The 21,491-nt window shown below is 45.4% G+C and overlaps 1 protein-coding gene across 2 annotated transcripts in view; it reads left to right on the top strand.

Moving 5' to 3' along the window:
* Positions 1 to 4,548: 4,548 nt before the first annotated feature.
* The window catches only part of LOC147904426 (alpha/beta-Hydrolases superfamily protein), a 60,127-nt gene continuing 43,184 nt past the window's right edge, over positions 4,549 to 21,491 (top strand). For both annotated transcript variants that reach the window (XM_087394325.1, XM_087394318.1), the window contains exon 1: positions 4,549 to 4,682. In XM_087394325.1, coding sequence (XP_087250451.1) covers positions 4,568 to 4,682 — 115 coding nt within the window. In that variant the 5' untranslated portion in view covers positions 4,549 to 4,567. The remainder of the gene's footprint in view (positions 4,683 to 21,491) is intronic.

Here is a 21,491-nt window from a genome sequence, read left to right as displayed (position 1 = left end):
TACAAAAACCATAAAAAATCATCCAAAACCTAAGTTGATTCTTCTTTGAGGTGTCGAAGATAGCAACTACAACACCCATTTTAATTTTTTATTATGATCACACCATAAGATAATATGCCAAAGTTGTAAATTTTAGTTTTGCAATAGCCTGACAGTGTGCTATAAAATTCAACAATGCCTTAATTACTTTAGATTTTAGCATGCAAACTTTATGCTCAAGAATTCTAGATTCGGCAACCCCCACCCAATGGGAACAATGCCCTGCATGAAAAGAAGGACTTGGCTGATGGGCTAATGACCTATATTTCTACTCACTATAACCATATGTTTGTAGAGGCATACTTACGCTTCATAGGTATATACTTCCAACACTTTGCATCTATTGGAAAAAACTTGACTTCGCCACTAATATGGACATACAAGTTCTACTAGAAGGGTTGTAACAAGGCTTGCAATGCCTCATGCAGTCCCCTTGCTCTTTCCTTGCTGTCCCTCCTCCTTTTTGTCACCACCCTATTGAGCCTAGCTGACAAATTTTTCCTTCCCCTTGATTAACTTAGTAGGTTGCATAGCTACGAGCTCTACCCCTTGCTCTTTCTTGCTAGCCCTCCTCCTTGTTGTCACTCCTTAAACCTGGTTAACAAACTCGCCCTAACTTTATCCCTGAAGACCCTATAGCCACAAGGTCTACCCCTTCTTTTATCCTAGTCTACCCCTTCTTTTATCCTAGTCTTCCTCTTCTCCTCCATGACATTGTAATAAGATGGCATCAAAATCTTGTGTTCCTACAAGTTTAAGAAACGCCCCTCGCACTCTCCAAGAGGATGATATGCCTTTGGGATAGCTACTCGTGGGGATGCCTTGGGATAGTTGTTTGTTAGGTCACACCTTAGGTTTTGGTAGATAGATGCTTGTTAGGTTGCCTTGGGTTCTTGCAAATATCGGAACCTAGAGATCCCTTAGATAAGAAAGATGGTGGGAAAGAAGACATCTTGCCTCAAAATTTGCAAGTTCTAGGTTCGCGAGCTTGTGAGCTAGGTTCTTTGAAGAAAGTGATTGAGGGTTGAGCTAGGCTATAGCAAGCCATTAGAAACAAGGATGATTATAAAAATGTAAAGCCACCCTTTGCATGGAATTTAGGTACATACTAACACTCTCATGGTGATCACATTCCCACATCAACTAGATTGAGAGACAAGATAACCACCATCAACAATCCCATGTACCGAAAAAACACGGTCTTTGCCAAATCTAATTACTTTAATGAAAGATTATGCTAGACAATGCCTTTTGACAGTCCAAGGGCCTACAAAATACTTTTTCTCAACAATCAAAAGACTTGTAAGTTGACATATTTAGAAAGTTTTGAGATAAATTTGTAGGTTTCTTGGCACAATGTAGCTAGGATGATAGATGTTTTGTGAACTCTTGATTTTTGTATAATTGTGTCAAAAAATCAATTTCACAATTTCTTGGACTTCAAACCTAACCTCTCATGAACACTTGATGGTGATATAATCCAACTTTCCAAAACTATGGGAATTTGAATTTACAACTTAGATTCTCGCCCACTTTACTGTTAGTCATAGTAGGTGTGACATGCAATACTCTCAAATTTTTCTATGCTTACTGTTATCTAATAACCCTACTCTTATAGCATGTAAACACGCTTTTGTTAAACCAAACAGTTCTTATCTAAAAACTCCACTCTAACTACTTCTAGAATCTGTCATTAACCCAACCAATTCGTATCTAATAACTCCACTCAAACTTCTTTTCAACGGCATTGTGTAGTACCTCATTTTTGGCAAAAGAAGGTCGATTCCTCCTTTCATTCCATCCATGTTTTTTGAGGGAAAATGAATGTTGTTTGGAATGTCCCCACGAGGGTGATGCTTTCTCTCAACCACATGCATCCAAAAGATCTAGCCTGGAACACCATATTAGACAATTCGGGGAAATCCCAATAGTTTGGGACTTTTCTTTTTAATCTAGCTTTTGTTATATCTCGAGTATAAGAAACCTCAAATTTAGTAGAGTTTGTTTCTTTAGAATCTACTCTTCAAGGGCTTTCCAATGATATGTCACATGAGGGAGTTTTGACAAAAGCTTGAGAGGGTTCACCGTGCCCCCATTTTAAGATCTTGCAAAATGGTACTTGGACTGAAAGATATCCGGTGCCTTCTTGCCTCTAATAGGCTCTCTTTCGGTTTTTGGCATCACAAAAGTCTCCTCCTTTGAATGAACCAGTCACATCCGATCAACGTGCTTCTCAATCTTTTGCTGCTTTGTGGGAAAGCAATGGAGGGGGTAAGGAAAGGCTTGTTGGGCAGAGGGTAGTGTGTGCGAGAAGCAGTTGAGTTGCCACTCCATTGCCTCGCCCACATCAACAAGCTTGTAGTGTGTGTGTTCACTGCCAATTGAATTCATTGAGATGTCAACCTCCACGCCTCACCACATGTCATAGCCTTACCCCTCATTTCTCTTGCCATGTGTCGCACCCTCCACGAACTTGGTGAGACTAAGGATTGTACACCACCATCCATCACATGAACTCTCCCATTTTGTGGCATTCCCTAAGCCACATGTGCAGCGTAAAGGGTCCATTATAGAGGTGGGTGCCTTTAAGATGTCAGCCATCCCCCCAATAGGGAGGCAAGTGCCACCCAATACTCCTCATAGAAAAAGATGATGTGTCAAGCTCTCCTTTCACCAATATGGAGGTAGGTGCCACCCAGCATTCCTCAGAATTTTGGACTTTAGAACAACAAAATCTAAATTTGTACAACTGGATATCTTCTAATCTTACAAAGGTGTGTGTGTCTCTCTTTCTGTCTCTCAACATCATATGTTCAATATGGGCATAGCACTAACCCAGTAGAGTGCTATAAAGGAAAGGGTTGGAAGCCCTAACCCCAACCCTAAAAGGGATATATATATTGATTCTTTACAACTAATATAGTGTACAATTAGTCATTTGTGGTGTGCTCTCTCTAGCCATGCCCTCTCTCCTCATATCCATTCTTATCCTCTCCTCTCTCCATATTTGTTCATGGTATTAGACTCCCTTGCCTTCCACTGAGGCGTCTAGAAAGCAAAACAATTTCACTACTACAAAAAAACACAATTTCAACCACCAAGCTAGTTTAGGACACACACATAACTACAACTTGGTGTTTTGACCACTAGGCTGGTTTAGGCCAGTTTAGTAGAAAATTTAATGTTAAAAAAAAGCACTATCAACTAGGGTTAAAAGGGAGTCAAATAACAAGGCAACACGAGATGCTTGTAGCATTGAGAGACTAGGTGAAAAAAGGTGAAACAAGGGAGAGCACAATCAAAAGAGACTAGCTGAAAAAAGGGAGGGCACTTAGTCTCTTTTCCAAAGAGACTAGGTGAAAAGAGAGGGTACACTCAAAATATGGGCAGAAAGTGTGCTGAGAAAAGCAAAGGCATGCATTGCAACACAAAAAGAAGCCCATAAAAAATAACCATGTGGGACTAAGATAAAGTCCTTACTCCCTTAAGGGAATTCGTAACATAATCTCAACATCATGTACCTATTTTCCAACATCATGGATCATGGCACCTATTCTCAATAGTAGAGCAATCAATTGCTTATCTCATCCTTTGACTTGCATGTGGGCTACTATGCAGAGGTAGAAGCTCTAGTAGCGACATGCACTAGGAGGTGCACAAAATTTCTAGGAAATTCTGGCATTAACATATACGGTAAGGGGGCCGATACTATGGAGGGCTAACTTTTTAGAACCTTCATGAATTCGAAATTCAAATTCTAAGCTATTGAGTTCATCAAGTAGTAATAATTCTTTATTTTCAAATTTTCTAGAAAATTTGTGGAACATATAGAACTATGAGAGCCAGTGCTCACAGGTTGAGTGAGGGCAAGTACTAAGGCATTCTTTGTCCAAAAAATGGTGAAAGGAGAGCTTGACACATCATCTTTTTCTGTGAGGATTAATGGGTGTCACGTGCCTTCCTATTGGGGATTGACATCTTAAAGGCATCTGCCTTTTTACTGGCCCCTTTACCCTACACATGTGCAACAACAGAATTTGGAGTTTCTTCAGGATAGGTTCACACCACTTGCTCGTCGTCCTCCCAAAGGTGGTGTGAAGGGCTGCTGTCCTAGTGGGCCCAATAAGAGGGATGGGCTCGAACATTGAGACATAAGATTTATGTCCGGCACTTGAAAGTTGTCCCTACTCGTCCAACTGCTACATGATCGGTCCATTCCATCTTCTCCAACTAATCACACTTTGGTGACATAATTAGCAGCGTGCTTTATAAAAACATGACTGGAGGGTGGTGTGAACCATCCACACGAGGCGGCCATCGTCCAATTCTCTGTCCTGCAGGCAGGTACTTGGAGTAGTGAGACGGGTGGTGGTGGACAATGCTGAGCCTCACCAAGGTGCGAGGGGGTGCGACACGTGGCAAGCAAAATGAGGGGTAAGGCTATGACACGTGGAGAGGTGTGGAGGTTGACAACGCAACGAAGTGAAAAAAAAAACACACACACTCTCTCTCTCTCTCGAAGTGGGCGATGGAGCTGCAGCTCAAATGCTTCTCTGCCCATCAGGCCTTTCCTCGCCCCCTCCATTGCTTCCCTCTCACCCCCTCGCCCTCCCTCCGACCTTGCTCTGTATCCTTCCTTGCCGGTACGTTCTTCTCGCTCCTCTTTTGCCTTGGGAACCAATTCCTTTCCCGTTCATCCATTTAATGCTCATTCGCGCTCCGGAAATGCATCTGATTACGAGCGTTACCAATTTCAAGAGCTTGCAGGTTTTGATGGCTGATCCATGCGACTCAGGGGCCATTTTTTGCTGACCCTTGAATTTAAAATACAACCCCTCCGCTGGCTCGCGGCCCAGGCAAATGCGTTTAGAGCTTGCTCAATTTCAAAATTTTTAACGTCTGTAATTGCACACCAATTGCTTTAAAAATCACTATTAGCCGGCGCTTAGCCAAGAGCATCCAACCCATGCCATGCTGTTGCAACAGAATTCTACTCGTTGCAAGCTATTATCGATCAACTCTTAAGCGAACCCAACAGGCCTACAAAACAGAGGGGCGTGTGGTTAGCACCATGCTTTCTTGACATTGGGATTTTGTCTTGAAGAAAGAATGTTCCTAAAGAAGGCGCCTACTCGTGAAGCACTTCTAAGCTACTTTGCCCAGCTCGTGCATTGCTTTGGAGAAGCCCCTTAGGTTGCCAAAACATTGTTACACTTACAATCATCTTTATTGTTCTTCCCCTCTTACTCCTTAATCCCAATTAATTTACATGATCTTGAATATCCGTAGTCGCAATAAAAATTGTCTACGTCAAATTTTCATCTTTTCTCACTTTCCAGAACACGTTAGATAGGCTAAAAATATTCCTAGCGTTTGTCTGAAGATTCTTATACCTTTCGTTGCTTTCACATTGAGCACATAGACGTCATTCTAATGAAACTATCAGGGGCAGGCTGGCGTGGGAAGTGTTTGGTAAATTTTTACTGAAGTTAGCTGTTTGTAAGAGAAAATAGTTGCTTCTCAAAAGACACTTCACACAGACTGCCAGAACCTCTTTTCCATGCCTTAACTGCCATGCATGTCTTCCATTAGCACTACCACCAGTACTACCACAAAGTAGAGAGTTGGCACAGAGTAATCTAAAAGTCGAATTGCACTACAGAAAATGAGGTACAAGATAAGGCTAAAATCTTGGCTGCTTGTTTGAGCAGGGAGGTTGGCCACCCTCCCCAGACGATCACTCTGCGCCACTCTAAGGGCAAAGTATTAGGCCAACTGCACTCCGAATCTCCAGCAGTAGTCAAAATTAGAAAGGTTGACGTATCATACATGTTTAGCACTTGAATTTACTGAATTTCAAAATGAATGTCTCAAATTTCGTACACATTTAGGACTTGAATTTACTGAATTTCATAGTGACTGAATTGGTATTTGTAACAATCAACAAATTCGAGTGTTTACGTCATTGAAAGATGGACCAACAGGAACATGAAATTGAAACAGAACAACTGTCGACATGAGGCAGTGCAGGGATCTGCATCCAATCCCCTGCAATAGAGGATAGAAATAGGTCTTTTTTTTGCAGATTTTTTAATTTGAAATCTTAAGAACATAGAGGGAAGGTAGCGTTCCCTTTGAAGCTCCTATCCATGAGGGTTATCACTTTCAATCTTTGATTACTTTGTCATGTTGTACATTCATCAAAAAGTGTGCACATTACACGGTTTAAAGACGTTGCTTGTAATGTGGGAAAGGAAAGAATGGCAATGCATGTTACGCATATTCTATAAATCATATTACGTTCAGGATGTTGAATGTCACATTGGTAATTTCCCTAGGGATCCATCTAGAACATTGAATGTCACATTGGTAATTTCCCTAGGGATCCATCTAGAACATGACGAATTTGTTACTGCCTCATTACATGAAATCTTCTTCTCCCAATAGGCATTCTTCTATTCAATATTCTGCTATGCAAGGCCTTGCTTAGCAACCTTCTGCTTTTCACTCACTAGGTTGCTCCTGTTTGTAAATTGTTTGAGGGGCAATCTTTCATGACACGAGCAGCTCTTCCACATAAGAACCAAAAGTTTGGAAGAATTTCTCCATTTCCGTTAATTGCGAAAATTTTGGGAGATCCTCAGCAAAATTTATTGGTATACACACTTGCAGTATATTGGCTCTTTCTACTCCTAGTGCCTTACCAATTCACGCGCCATAGACTGTCGGCCTGGCCACACTGAGCTAGACGAAGGTCAGGGAGCTCTACTCAACTGGAGCCAATGAGGATCCAATATAATTCTCTGAGAAGATCTAAGACAAGCACACCAAGTAAGTATAATCGTTGGTGCCTTATGAATCATATTCCTTGAATGAAAACCATAGCAGACATTTCAAACCATGTAACTTTGCACAGAAACCTAATCTTGATAGCATACCAGCCTCTTTCAATCGAACAATTGTGGTGCACCTAATTATAATTGAAAGATTGTGGGAGGAGGACCACGTAGGTTGCTCACAAGCACATGTATTTGGAGCCCTGGATATAATTGTAACCAGACAACTCTAGTGATGAATCTACACTGTTAACTTCAGTACTAGGTCCAAAGGCTTTCGTTGGTTGGTCCTGTTTGGTAGCCCTCTCCAGCTGTGGTTCTTGCTGCTGTCATTCCATCTGCTGTTGCGCATGTATCAATCCATGAAAAGTGGAACTCACATTCGATGCATTATTCTTTCTGGTCTAGCTCTCAGTGTCTTCTCGCAATGAAGGAGTTGAATGCCTTCTTGTAAGGGTGCAAAGAAGCTCAGCTTCTGGAGACCTCCTGCTGAATCTCCTCTATCATTCTTTTCCTGCATTTGCTGTACAGTGATTGGAGGCCTTAGGGAATCTCTTTCTCGCTCATCTTTCCATTTTGCACAGGTTTCAGTGGATGATTTTCTGGGACAAATTGAAAGTTCCTCAAAAATTGAGAGAAACCACATTGAAGTTGTCCAAAGAAATATTAGCTGAACTAGCAAGGCCTCTAGTATAAGGGTCAAACTTGATGAATTAGAAGAATGTATGAGATCCCATGTGGGAAGGGAGTACAAATTGCTAGTTATAGTCCATACCTTGTTCCTTTTTTTTGCACACAAAAAAAATCGTAGCCTATGAAAGCACTCAAGAATGTTGGTAAGCATTGCAAGCTCATGATTTTTGGGACAGTTACAAGCCTCTATCTTCTATTTTTTAGCTTGCGCTACTGAGAACTAAACCCCTGGGCTCGTTATATAGGCTCGAGCTAGGCTCGAGCCCAATATGCCTAAAATAGAGAACATTCTACTCCGTAACCCTAAACAGGTAAGGCTCATAAATGTAATAGTCCATGAAGAAGACTCTAAACATAACTTCTTCCTTGGAAAACCGGCCAAAAGATCGTCGGGATCAGTTGCAGCTGGAGGCCCTCTTGCCACACGTTTTTAATTGGCCTTGTCCTACACGATCCACAAGGCATATCTTGAGGGTCCCAACCATCGTCCCATGAAGGACACCATCTGTTCCCTGAAAATCCAATCAAAGACCTGCTGAGACCACACCTCATCTCTTGCTCCTGCAACAAGAAGGTAGCGCCAAACCAGGTCAGACTTTCTGCCTATGGTATCCAACACAAGCCATCCTTCTCGAGGCCAATGCAAATGACTGTGACCTCCAGCCTGTGTGGATAATTTGGTGGAACATCCACGAAGTTCCAGGGCTTATGGAAGGCACCAATTTTTTGAGAAGAGAGGTGAATTTAGTGCAAGATTATCCTGATTGTGGAAAGGTTGAGCCAGGAAGTTAAAATTAGCCAAGAATCGTAGGAAAGGAGTACATCAGCTTGGAATCGATAGGAAAGTTGGCTATAGGGCTGCCAGAAAGTAAGCGATTTGATGTAGGACACCAATCTCTAGTTTCTGGAATGTGATTTGTAACTTAGTTGTTGCGCATAATCTGGTACGGCTCCAATTTCAGCTTGAAACTTGATTGCAACCTAGGTGGCTGGAGGCCACTCTGAGGCCCTCTTGGCATGCGTCTTCACTTGGCCTTGTCGATCAGACACGATCCACAATGCATGCCTTGAGGGTCCCAACCATGGTCCCATGAAGGACATCTGCTCCCTGAAAATTTCGATCAAAGACCTGTGACCTCACCTCCTCTCTGCTCCTGCGAAAAGGTAGCGCCAAACCAAGTCAGACCTGGTGCCTATGGTACCCAACAAACCATCCTTCTTGAGGCCAATGCAAATCATTGTGATCTCCAGCCTGTGCAGATAGTTGGGTTGATGGTAGACAGCCTCCTCCCCGGACACTCAACCACTCTCACAGATCTAACTCTAGCTATATCCAGACCTATGTTGTCTCCCAAATCCAACTCTAGTTGTACTAAGACCTATGTTGTCAAAAAACTGCAATTTTTTGGCCAGTTTTCCAAGGTGTTCTGCTTAGAGTCTCCTTCGTGGACTTACATCTATGAGCTTTACCTATTTTTTTACAACATGGGATACAAAGATTCAATGGATAATGGAGCCCTAGATTCACTTAAGTGGCAGAGGGATTAGAGTGGTGGGGCATCCGGGGAGATGGGCCATCGATTCGTTGGCTTTTATGGCTCTAAGAGGGCAGACCAAGGTCTCGTTAGAAAGGGTCTGCCACCGTGTATTCATTCAACCCATCCTCCTTCTACCCTCCTCAATCGTTGATGTGGACTACAGGTTGCAAGTAGACCATGACATTGTCAGGCATTTTTCATTGAAGATTTATCTAGGTGAGACATTCTGACTCCTTGCCTTTTGATTCCCACTATATAGGCAAGAAAGACGTCAGAGATCAGGTACTGTAATCCCTTCAGACGATTTCCTTCTCTTTCCACATGTAATGTATGGTGAGCTCACTTATTTTGTGCTGAGTCCTGCAGGCAGTTGATATTCTAACCCCTCAAATGCCCCTTGACTTCTGCTATTACATGCGGCTGAGTAGACAGGCGAGAGGTGGAGCTGAGAGAGAGCAGGGAAGAGAGCTAGAGAAAATCGTGCAGAGTCTTAATAGCATTTGATCAATGGTGGTCGCCTCATGCAGCTCATCATCTTTTTAAAAAGGGATGTTGAATTTAGCTGTTAGAGTAGTGATTGTATTCCAAGGTACTGACATATTTAGCATGCCACTCAACTTCCACTACTCATTCAAATGTTACATTTGCATCCTGGTGGAGGAGACTAGACTTTGTGGGGAGTGTCTTGTATGCTGCCTCATAGGTTCTTAAAAAGCCTTGGACATGGTCCCCTGCCAAAGCCTAAGGAAGAGGTTGTGGAATTCCTACAAAGTATCTGCACCTTATTTATAGGATCTATGAGAGGGTAAGATGCAAGGTGCACTGGCAGAAACATTTCCAAAGGAACTGTCTAGGGAGCAAGCAGGGTTTTCCTCTCTCCCCCATGCTATTCATTCTGTGCATTCATCAAGGAGAGAAGCTGGTCATGAAATTTTCAGCCAGGGACATCCGTGTCTCAAAGAAAGCAAAATCGATTAGGATTTTCATGCTGCCTGGGCAAGCATACCACCTTAACCAAAGATGCTGCAATTTTAGGCAAAAGTTTCTCCAAGCATTGAGGAAGTCTACAGCCTCTACCCAAACTGGCAACGATGCCTAATGAGTGATAGATAGTGCTGGGTAGGAGACCACAGCAATACATGCATCATCTTCTACCCTTAATATAAAGGAGAGTGCTCCATAAGCATTTGTTTATGCTGTTCATCAGTCATAATCACTTCAAAAAAAACCCGGATGCATAACGGACTTTCTGAACAAATCCTCCCAGAGTCTTGGTCAGCCAGTTTCCCACATCTGCAGCAACCAGCATGCGACTTGGGAAAAAATAATGACCACATTCCCTAACGGAATCAATCATATCATCAACTTCAACAGTGATGCCCACTTGAAGGGCAAGCTCCTTCCAATCTTTCCGGGTGTCATCAAACCTCTCATACATAGCTTCATTGACCAATTGCACCTTATACTATGAGTAAGGTTATCCTTACCCATTGCTTTTTCTTTTGAATCTGTCTTTCTTTCTTGTACGTTTGGTCAAATTGAGGATCAGCCATTTCAGCACAACGAACTCCTCCCAAGCTGAAAAAAAAACTCAAAAAAGGGGCTATAAACAGTAAGGCAGAGAGACTCTCTAAATACTGCCTCAAAGAGGTAGAAAAACCCTAAAAACACCATACTGTATGAAGGCTAGGGAGGTTGGGTGCGAACAAGGCTGAGGATTATTTACAAGGCAAAAAAACGCGCAGGGAAAAAGGACAGTATAACAAGATAGACTGGCGAACGATTGCAGAGAAAATAACAGTAAAACAGAGCACACACACACAGCAGGCCATGACCAAAACATAGAGAAAGGGTGACAAAAAGTGGAGTTGAAGAAGACTCAGAGCAAGAGGCAGTATACAAATGAAGAGGCTGTTCACAGACTGCACACAAAACCAACAATAGGAAGTATGGCTCTATGGACACCAGGTCCGGAATGTGTGTAGCTGCAGAAGATCCTCAAATATGACCTGGTTGACCTCATGATAACGGAGTGGGGAGAACGGTGCATCAATGTTGTACTGGAAGGGAGGAAGTTTGACCATGTGGAGTCCCAATCGCTCAATCCACCTCATTGTGTGTGCAAACCAGGATCTCTAGTCACCTGCACAGCTGACAGTAGGCAGGTGATGACCTGAAATGCTGCATCGACCTACAATGGAGATGATCCAAACTCAGTCTAGATGACCTGGTGAGGAACTAACAGCTTACTACGAATCATCCGTGATAACATGAGAACCTATAGTTGCTCCACACGAGCCCACTCAGTATCTGACAGATCCAGCCCCCAGCAAGGGCTGCCATACATTCCCGCTAGTCGGTGGACGAGGGAGTCAAAAAGTAAGCACTTGGTCCAAGGGTCCTGAAAGTGTGAGTGGAAGCACTGTCTCTCTAATCTGGCCAACGAGGTGTACCCTCTGCTAAAGCTAGCTGGCATTGCCGGTCTCATGGTGACAATAGATCCGGAAAAGAGAACCCCCAAGTATGTGTATGATGAGACAATCTCAACCGGTGACCCATCCAAAGTAAACTGCTCCCAATGCATAGCGACCCGAGGATTTTTTATTTTTTTTATTTTCAAAAAGATTACTTCATTAAGTATAAATGAAAACTGCAAGAGCAAGCTCAAATGTGGGAGTACATCATGCCATGCATGAGAAAAAAACATAGCGACCCGAGATGTATTGAAGATCATAACCTTGGTTTTACCAAGGTTTGACCTTCAAATCATGTGAGCACATTGCATGTGTGTGCATGCATGCTAATGATGGGGATTAATGAAGTAATGAAGTTAACAAAAAGGGAGACCAAGGACAAAACTAGATGCTAATGGATTGACTAGTTTGGACTGATGGACTAGTGTGACAGACAAACACCATGATACTAACTTCTAAGGGGATTAAGTAACCAACAAATATCTTAACTAAAGATTAGATGAACTAACAATGACAAAGCACTAAGTGGATAAACTAAGTAGTTTAACAAACCAACAAACTAACAATGCTAAACAAAGTAACAATTGGGCAACAAATGATATAACACTGATATTTGAGGCCTCGCCCTGCTGTCCGCCCCTTCTGCTCCCCCTCTGCATTCCCTCGCGCTCCCCGCCGCACTCCGCCTCTGCTGCCTCCCCCTTCGCTCGCTGCGTCCCCGCCAACCCCGCCCGCTCCCGTCACCTATGCCTCCGGTCACCACTGCCTCCCGTCGCCTCTGCCAGCGCCGCCTCCAGCTCCGCCTCTTCCGCCTCTCGTGACCTCCTCCTCTCCCCCGCCAGCTCCCCTCTCCCGCCTCTTGCCCTCTCCTTCCCTCCTCTCCCTCCTTACCTTCTCACCCCCCTTCCTCTTCCGCCTTCCGTCCTCCTTACCCTCCTTCTTCCACTTCTTTCCTTTCTATCCTTGCCCCCTCCTTCACCCCGCCTGGTCTCCGCTCCCCCTCTGACGCTCTTCTTCGTCACCCTTCCTTTTTCTTCTTCCTCCCTGCAGTAGGAGCATTTGTGCTTGTTAAGACGAAACAAAACCTTGGTGGTGACCCTTGGTGTAGAAAAGGGGGTAGGGACTTTTTTTTTTTTTTCCCAAGAAATAGACTTCTATTAAGTAAGAGAAAAAACTCGCGAGAGCAAGCTCTAAGCGGAATACATCATGAAATCATGAGGATAAATAAACCCCCTCAAAGTGAGGTGGAAAACAACCAAGGCTGAGGCTGAAAGTGCCACCTCAACCCTGTAGGAGTGTTAGAGAAGAAAGGAGAATCCTTTCGTTCCCTAAAGAAAGAAGCCCTCCTAGCCGAGGCTGCACGGGAGTCTCCCTGCATACTCGTCCATACGGCCATCAAGGTATGTACAGTGTCTAGCCAATCTGTGCGAGGGATGAACCTGAGTTCCCTCCAATGCCTCTGTGCATCTGGCTCTCCAGATATGCCAGGATGCTATGCTCGTTAGAATCTCCCAAGAGGTATCTACAGAGGCTAGTACATCTATAAAAGGAAGGTGTGGTATCACATCCAACGAATAGGACTCAACCTGATGACGTCGAATCGAGATGGCCAAAGAGGAGTCAAGTCTCTCATAGAATACCTGAGGCCCTGTAAGAGAAAGCGAAGCCACTAAGCCCCATGTCATAATGAAAGGGGAGTGGGCAAAGTGACTGAAAATCCTAGCTACCCCCATCCAAATCATCCTCACCTGTCTGCAATTCCATAAGCAATGCTGAAAAGTCTCCAAAGCAGAGAGGCAACAAGGGCAAGTAGGGTCAGCTCCGAACCTGGATCTCCAAAGGTTCACTGCAATCCCACCATGGATAGAAAGCCAAAAGAAGAGCGTGATCTTTCTATTCCTGTGGGATTTTCAGAGTCTCTTCCAGAAGCACCTCTGCAAATCCGCAGTGATATCAAATGTCTCCCAACGAGGAACTCTAGAAGGTCTCCAACCTCTACTACTGAGCTGGAATCTCCTAGCATTACTGACCGTGTAACAAAAGAAGTGGATGCTCTTCTCTTGATGCCCTGTGTCAATTCACTCCCACTCTCTAGGGTCCCACTACAAATACCTAATGGGAACTCCCCCGTAGAGCCAAAGCCTCCAAGATCGGGTGGAGAGTAGCTGGGGGTCTGGGTTGAGGAACCACTCTGAATCTGATCCCTGCACCAAATGACCTACAACCCTGATAGGCTGAAAAGCAGACTCAAGCAAGATGTCCTCTGTGGACCTGAGCAATCCGCCACCATCATGCACACTAAAGACTAAAGCATCCTCATGTGCATCTCGAAAGGCCAAAACCTGAAGAGGAACACTGCCTCTCGTAAAAGTACCTGCCCAAGTGAAGCAAGTGAGTGGCATATCATCTGTGTCTACCCAATCCGCTAGAAGAGCTGCCTCAATCTACAAGATCCTCCCTACACTCCCTCTGAGATGTCCTGTCAATTGAGATTTGGTCTCCTCTGGAAGCTTGCGGAAAGCTTTCCATGACTCCAAAGATGATGCGGGTCCCCTCTCCCACTTGGACCACTGCATGTAGAGTGAGGCACCAAGTGGTCTGCCATGATCATCCAATATACTGTCATTCCACATGATGGGTTGCCTATCAATCTCTTCACAAGAGGAAGGAGGAATCCTCCAAAGAGTGCTCCTAAAACTGGCCCATGCTTTTAGTATGGCAACCATGAGAGGGGACAAAGGTGATCTGAGGTGTGCTGTGGTGAAAATCCACCTAATACTGCTCATCCAGTCTCCTCCTGAAGAAGGTGTGCACATCTGTATGCTGCTAATCAGAAATGCCTTCCACGGCTCCTGCCTTGGCAAATGTCCCCGCACCACCATCTTGCAGAGTAAAGCTCTGCATTGTAAATTTGGATCAATGATATTGAGACCCCCCTTCCTGTGTAGGGAGGATGAGGGTCTCCCAAGCCACCCTGGCTAACGCATCTGCTGTGCCATTAAGCCCACTCCAAAGGAAATTTTTGATCGGTCTCCTGAGCTGAGTGATGCAGTCCCTAGAACGGCACCAACATGAACCAACAAACCAGGCCGTGGCCAAGAGGACTTGGTTGGCCACCACAACTCTAGAGGCAAGATCTAGCTTGGCTGAGCTCCAAAAAAGGAGCTTCCTCCTAATGCTCTCCAACATGGGAGCAAACTGCTGCGTGGAAGAAATATCCAAGGCGACGTGTCAACCCAAATACCTGACAGGCACACCCCTCTGAACCCAAGTGAATCCTATGTCAAGCCCCCAAACTGGATTGTCCTCATCACTGATCCAAAAGCCATTGGATTTATGCCAATTTATATGCGCCCCCGCCGTTAAGCAAAATAAATCCAATGCTGTCCCAAAAGAAGTGAGCGTCTGTGGTGTGGCATCCAAGTAAACTACTGTGTCATCTGCCAACTCACTGTCAAGTAGCTCTTCTTCCCTTCTGATGGGAAGTCTCAGCCCGAAGATGTCAGCTTGAGATCTAACATAGATACTCATAGCTTTAGCCACGAACAAAAAAAGAAAAGGAGCAAGGGGGCATCCCTGATAGACTGATCTGGAAATCTGAAATCTGCCTCCACCAGGTCGAAACCAATATCAAAGGTGTCAAAGAAGATATTCCTGTGTCGCAGGTGTAAAAACTCAACTTTGAGCATTGTGCTCGCAACCTCTGGAGTGTCAAAAACACTGGAAAAAACCTCGTGCCAGAAGACGAATATCTAACAATCGTGGAGTGAGGTCTGGGAGGAGAGCCGCAAGCATCCAGTCTCTGGCTTGGGATCTGGAAGGGTGAGACCCGAAGATGCGTGCGAGCAACGTGGTAGAGCATTCAATCTCTACGTCCTTCTTGAGCTGCTGGAACTCGTCTTCAGAAAAAGTAATAGTTTTCGCGGCCGGTGGAGGTGGAGTAGGATTGGTTGACGGAATATCCATCACCAATCGAGGTGAGGAGGCCGACTCGGACACTTTTGAGGCTCCGGCCGCTCCCAAAAACGTTGCGGGAGAAGGAAGAGGGGGGAGACAAGAAGAAGGAAAAAGAATGCGGGGGGTAGGGAGCGGGGTAAAGGGAGGGTTGAGGTAGGAGCGAGGGGAGGGAGTGGGGGAGCAAGGAAGGGGGAGCAGGCTGAGAGGGGAGGGGGCAGCTGAGCGGGAGAGGATAGAAGGGGGTAGAGGAGAGGGAGGTAGAGGCGGGGGGGAGAGGCGGGGGTAGGGAGCGGGTAGAGGGGAGGGGTGTAGAGGCAGGGGGAAGAGTAGAGGCGGGGGAAGGGTAGGGGGAGAGGCGTCTAGAGGCGGGGAGAAGGGTAGAGGCGGGGGAAGGGTAGAGGAGAGGGGTGTAGAAGCAGGGGGAAGAGTAGAGGCGGAGGGGGAGGGTAGAGGCGGGGGGAAGGGTAGAGGCGGGGGAAGGGTAGGGGGAGGGTAGAGGTGGGGGGGAGGGTAGAGGTGGGGGTGAGGGGAGCGGGGGAGCAGGGAAGGGGGAGTGGGCTGAAAGGGGAGGGGGGGGCTGAGAGGGAGAGGAGGGGGAGGAAGGGAGAGGCTGAGGGAGGGGGAGGGGGAGGGGGAGGGGCTGAGGGCGAGGGAGGGGGCTGAGGGAGGGGCTGAAGGAGAGGGGCAGCAAGGGAGCGGGGAGGAGCAGCCCTGTAGGGACAGATTTGGAAAAGCGGGATAGACTAGCAGAAGGAGAGAGAGATAGGGGAAGAAGGGAGGAGAAGGGGTAGGAGAGAGAGAATGAGGTAGGAAAGAGAGGGAGAGATTGAGAGGGAGTAGGGAAGAGAGAGAGAGAGTGTGAGTGAGCATAGGTAGGAAGGAGGAAGGGAGAGTAGATAAGATTAGATGTCACATCAAAAGTACATAGTAGGGGGTGGATGGAGACTTATATAGTCCCCCCACATTTTCCACCTAAAGGCCTCTAACTTGGCCTCTTTTTCCCCTTCATTACAGCCATCCCTTCCCATAGAATTTTGCCCTCAAAATTTCATATGCGGGCTGTAAATAGGTGCAGCAAACAGCAAATAATAGTCAGCCCGGTAGGAGATAGGGGTTGTCCTGGACAATGCTCTCTGGCTGCCATGAGTTCTCATCCTTAGGGAGTCCCTGCCATTTGATAAGATACTCGGTGTAGACTTTGTTTCAGAGTACGTGATCCTTGAAACCCATGATGCGCTCCGGAACATAAGAGTATGTGGTCCTCCTCATCCATAGGTGGTAGCTCAAGAAGGACTTGGACATGCTGTCCGACATGTGGCTTCAGCAAGGACACATGGAAAACATTATGAATCTTGGAGGTCCTGGGTAGCTCCAACTCATACGCCACCTCGCCAACTTTGCGGATGATCCTGTAGGGACCGTAATACCCGTGAGCAAGCTTCATGTTGGTGTTACCTTTCAGCGAGGCATAACGGTTCTTATGGAGGCGTAAGTGCACATAATCCCCTACTTCAAAAGACAGATACCTCCTGTGTTCATCGGCATACTTCTTCTACTTGGCTTGGGCATCCTGCATATTCTTTTTAGCCAATTGCAGAAGGGCATCCATACTCTCCAAGTCATTTCTTGCTTGCTGATTTTTCACAGCCATGTCTGCAACTAAAGATGGCATACCCACAATGCATCCATACATAGCCTAGAAAGGGCTCATGCCAATAGAAATGTGCTTTGTACTGTTGTAACAAAATTCAGCAAGTGCCAACCACTTATCCCAAGACTTCTGTGCATCATGACAAAAAAGCCTCAAATACTCCTCTAGCCATTTGTTCACCCTTTCTGACTATCCATCCGTCTCAGGGTGGTAAGCAGTGCTAGGTGTAAGAGACGTACCCACTGCTGTAAATAATTCCTGCCAAAAGTGACCCATAAATTTTGCATCTCTGTCAATGACAATCTCCCAAGGGAAACCATGATGCTTAAAAACATGCTCAATGAGCTGCCAAGCAACCTGTGATGCTGAATAACGGGTCTTAAATGGGCCTGCTTTGTCATTCTGTCAACCACCACAAAAATTCTATCCCATCCCCGCTCTGTGGAAGGCAACCCTGTGATGATAAACTTCACCAAGATGATAGAGTCCGTAGATGTGAAGGATGGATTCATCATCTGCAAGGGTGAAAAGATCAAGATTGATGAAAGATTGATTGAAAAGGTTATACACGTTCTTAGAGGCGGCTACCAAGAACAATTCTTGGAGAGGAAGTGGAAGAGAAATGATATTTTAACTCTTTACCCCAATGCTCAGATTAGTGCAGATGGAGTCAAGCCGTCGAGCTTGCCAGCAGAAGTTCAGGAAGTTTATTTTTCTGGTAGGGCAAACATTCACTGACAAATTTAACTACATCCCGCCACAAGCCATCCCAGATAAAGCTCTGTTTGACCTTTTCATATGTCTTAGTAATACCCGCATGTCCTGCCATAGGAGATGATTGCATTTCTTGTAAAACCAGCAGGTCGTACTTTGAATCTGGCACTGAATAAATTCTGTCCTTGCACCACAACAGCCCATTATGCAGCTTAAATTCAGCATGCCCCTAGCTCGATGGCCTCTGTAACTCCACAAATATGGAAGCTGCCTTAGAATCCTGCATGCATTCTTCCTGAATACCATGAATTCACTCCTGGTAGATGGTAGAAATGGCAGACAAACTGCAAGCCCACAGGATAAGGCATCTGCAACCATGTTTTCTTTCCCTTTCATGTACTCGATGTTGAAATCATAAGACTGAACCTTAGCCAACCACCTCTTCTGCTTCATTGACAAGTTGGGCTGCGTAAGGAAATACCTGAGTGTCCTATGATATGTCTTAATGATTTGCTACCATACAGGTAGTGGTGCCATTTTTCGAAAGCATGGAGGATAGCCAACATTTCCTGATCATACACATGATAATCTAGTTCCTCGGCATCCAATTTCCTGCTTTCAAAAGCAATTACCCCGTGTTCCTGTCTTAGCACAGCCCCTAATCATTTGCCACTGGCATCTGCCTCCACAATGAGAGTACGTGAAAAATCAAGGCATACCAACATAGGAGCATGAGTGAGAGCGAATTTCAGGTCTTCAAAGCTGCGCTGTGCATCTGTAGACCACATAAAAGCATCCTTCTTCAAAAGGTCTGTCAGAGGGGCTGCCCTCTTGGTAAACTTGCGAATAAAGTGCCTGTAGAAGGAAGCAAGACCTAGAAATCCCCTCAACTAAGTAGGGTTGCGTGGCTGCGGCCAACCTCAATGCATTTCACCTTTGCAGGATCCACTCAAATGCCATCCTTGCTCACAACATGACCAAGATACTCAACCTCTTGTACCATAAAAGTGCATTTGCTGGCTTTAGCATAAAGTTGATGCAACCTCAAAATTTCCAGCACTTGCTTGACATGTCTGATGTGCTCCTGCTTATCCTTGTTGTAAATGAGGATGTCATCAAAAAATACCAGTGCATATTTGAAAAGGAGAGGCTGCAAAATCTTGTTCATGAGTGCCTGGAAGGTAGCTGGTGCATTGGTCAATCCAAAAGGCATCACCTTGAACTCATACAGTCCCCTCTTTGTGCGAAAGGCTGTTTTGTGCTCATCCCCAGCTTTCATTCTAATGTGATAATAGCCGGACCTCAAGTAAATCTTAGTGAAAAACTGAGCACCCTTGAGTTCATCCAACAGGTCATCTATCCTGGGGATTGGAAACCTGTTTTTGATGGTGACCTTATTCAAGTCTTTGTAGTCAATGCACATACGGTAAGAACCATCATTCTTTTTCACCAGGAGCACAGGGGATGCAAAAGGAGAAGTGCTATGAGTGATGAAACTCTTCTAAAGTAAGTCCCTCAGTTGAGTTGCCACTTCTTCCCGTTCTACCTTAGAGAGTCGGTATGGGGCCTTATTGATTGGCTTACTGCCAGGTTCCAGGACTATGGCATGATCTACATCTCTTCTCAGAGGCAACTGTGATGGCAAATCAGCAAACACATCTGCAACTCTGAGAGCAATTTCTGCATATCACAATCATCAACACAGGGAGTGCCACCCTCTTTAGTGACTGACACATTTAATGCATATATGTCGCTGCCCCTCTTGAGCTCTCTGGCCAATTGCCTTGCTGAAATGACCTGCAATTTAGGAGCTGCAATACCATGCAATGTAACTGATCGTGTGGACAAAGCTGAGTGTTAAGGCATTGAAATCCATGCTGATTATGCCCAATGATTGCAACCAATCACAGCCCAGGACAACATCTATTGGGCCCATGTCAAGTGCCAAGAGATCACCTACAAAAGTATAGTCATCAGAGAACTTAATCCTTGCATCTTGGCAACAAGATCTACTGATCATATGCTGTCCATTGGCCACTTCTACTCTCAGCCCATGGTCTACCTCAGTAGCAATCAGTCCAACCCTCTGTAAGGTCTTGCAGTTAACAAAACTGTGGGTGCTACCGCTATCCACCAACACATGTACAATCCTGCCATTAATCATCCCTGTTAATTCGATAGTATCAGCACTTTTGGCACCCATCAGGTTATGCATGGAAATAGTATAAAGTGTTGGTTGGGCATCCCAATAAACCTCATCCTCGTTCACTGGAGCATTACCACCTGCATCTTCACGTGCATAAAAAGATATCGCATCCTAATGCTCCACACAAAAGAGTGTTGGCCTACAGCCTCTCATGCCACCAGTGGGCAGAGTGTCATGCGCAGTAGCACCACCAGGATCAAAAGGAAAGTTAGTGCCCTTCGTGGCTCCAGCGTCAGGAGCCTCATCTACATCATGTGTATTTGCCATCTCATCCTGAGACGTATCCAAAGAACCTGGGGCATCAAACAATTCCTCGTCATCTGAGAGGTCAATGATCATGCTGAGCTTGGCAGTACCACTGTTGCGCATCTTGCACACATTCCTGTGCTTAGGAGTCCATTTCTCGCCACATTTAAAACATAAGTTGGCCTTCTTTCTGCTGTCCATAATTGCCCGTGTATGCTGTTTTATCTCAGCCTGCTCATTTCCAGCAGTAGGCTTGCCTCTAGGCTTGGCATCAGGATACCTAGGTGTAAGGCCTGGCATATGGCATCTTACTACCCGAGATAGTAGGAAAGCGAGGAAATGGTGCTGCTGCAGATTTGTTGTCAGTCCACTCAGCAAACTTAGGCTTTGACTCAGTGTCATACCCCGTAGCATGCAAGCTGCCCATGGCATTTCTATGCTTGCCAACATATTTAGGCTTGAATACTTCTGCAAGCTGAGCTGTCCTCTCAATTGTTTGAGGGTTGTGTGCCTTCACATATGCAGCGAGAGAAGAATTTAACCCATGGATGAAACGCAACAGCTTTCCCTTTTCAGATACGTCCTACACAAATAGGGAAAGCCTCCAAAAGCGTTGCAAGTACTCTTGGATCGTACCGGTCTGTGACCATCAATTCTTTGAAACCCCTCCAAGTGGTTGGTCTCTGAGGCGAATCCCTCATGTATCACCACCATGTGTAGGCATAGTCCTGCATATGCATACTTGCAAAAATGATGCGCTCCTCCTCAGACTTGGGGTAGAAGCGAAAATAGTCTTCTAGCTTCGTGAGCCACTCCTCCAACTCTCCTCCAACTCATCGGGAGTGCGCGTGTCCCCTTTAAACTTATGCACTGTGAGTTTGTCCTTGATATCCTTGGCTGCATAATTCTTGTGTGTGTAACCTCCAGAAGTGCGGGCATCATCACGCTTGAGATTCACATAATCGGAGAAGGGCATCTCAAGTTTGATGGCCTCAGGTAGGGCCCTGTATGAACACAAAGAATCTGCCAACATGTCATCAAAAGTAGCTTGTTGCCCACCACCAACCCCTTGCTGCATAGAAGCCGCTGCCATCTGATGCACTCTTGTCTTATCTGGCGGAAAGCACCCTGGAGCAT

Source organism: Dipteris shenzhenensis, chromosome 2, assembly GCF_047967505.1.
Source record: "Dipteris shenzhenensis isolate YYH24624 ecotype China chromosome 2, Dip_SZ_1.0, whole genome shotgun sequence".
Taxonomy (NCBI): domain Eukaryota; kingdom Viridiplantae; phylum Streptophyta; class Polypodiopsida; order Gleicheniales; family Dipteridaceae; genus Dipteris; species Dipteris shenzhenensis.
This window is presented reverse-complemented; position numbering and strand designations above follow the sequence as displayed.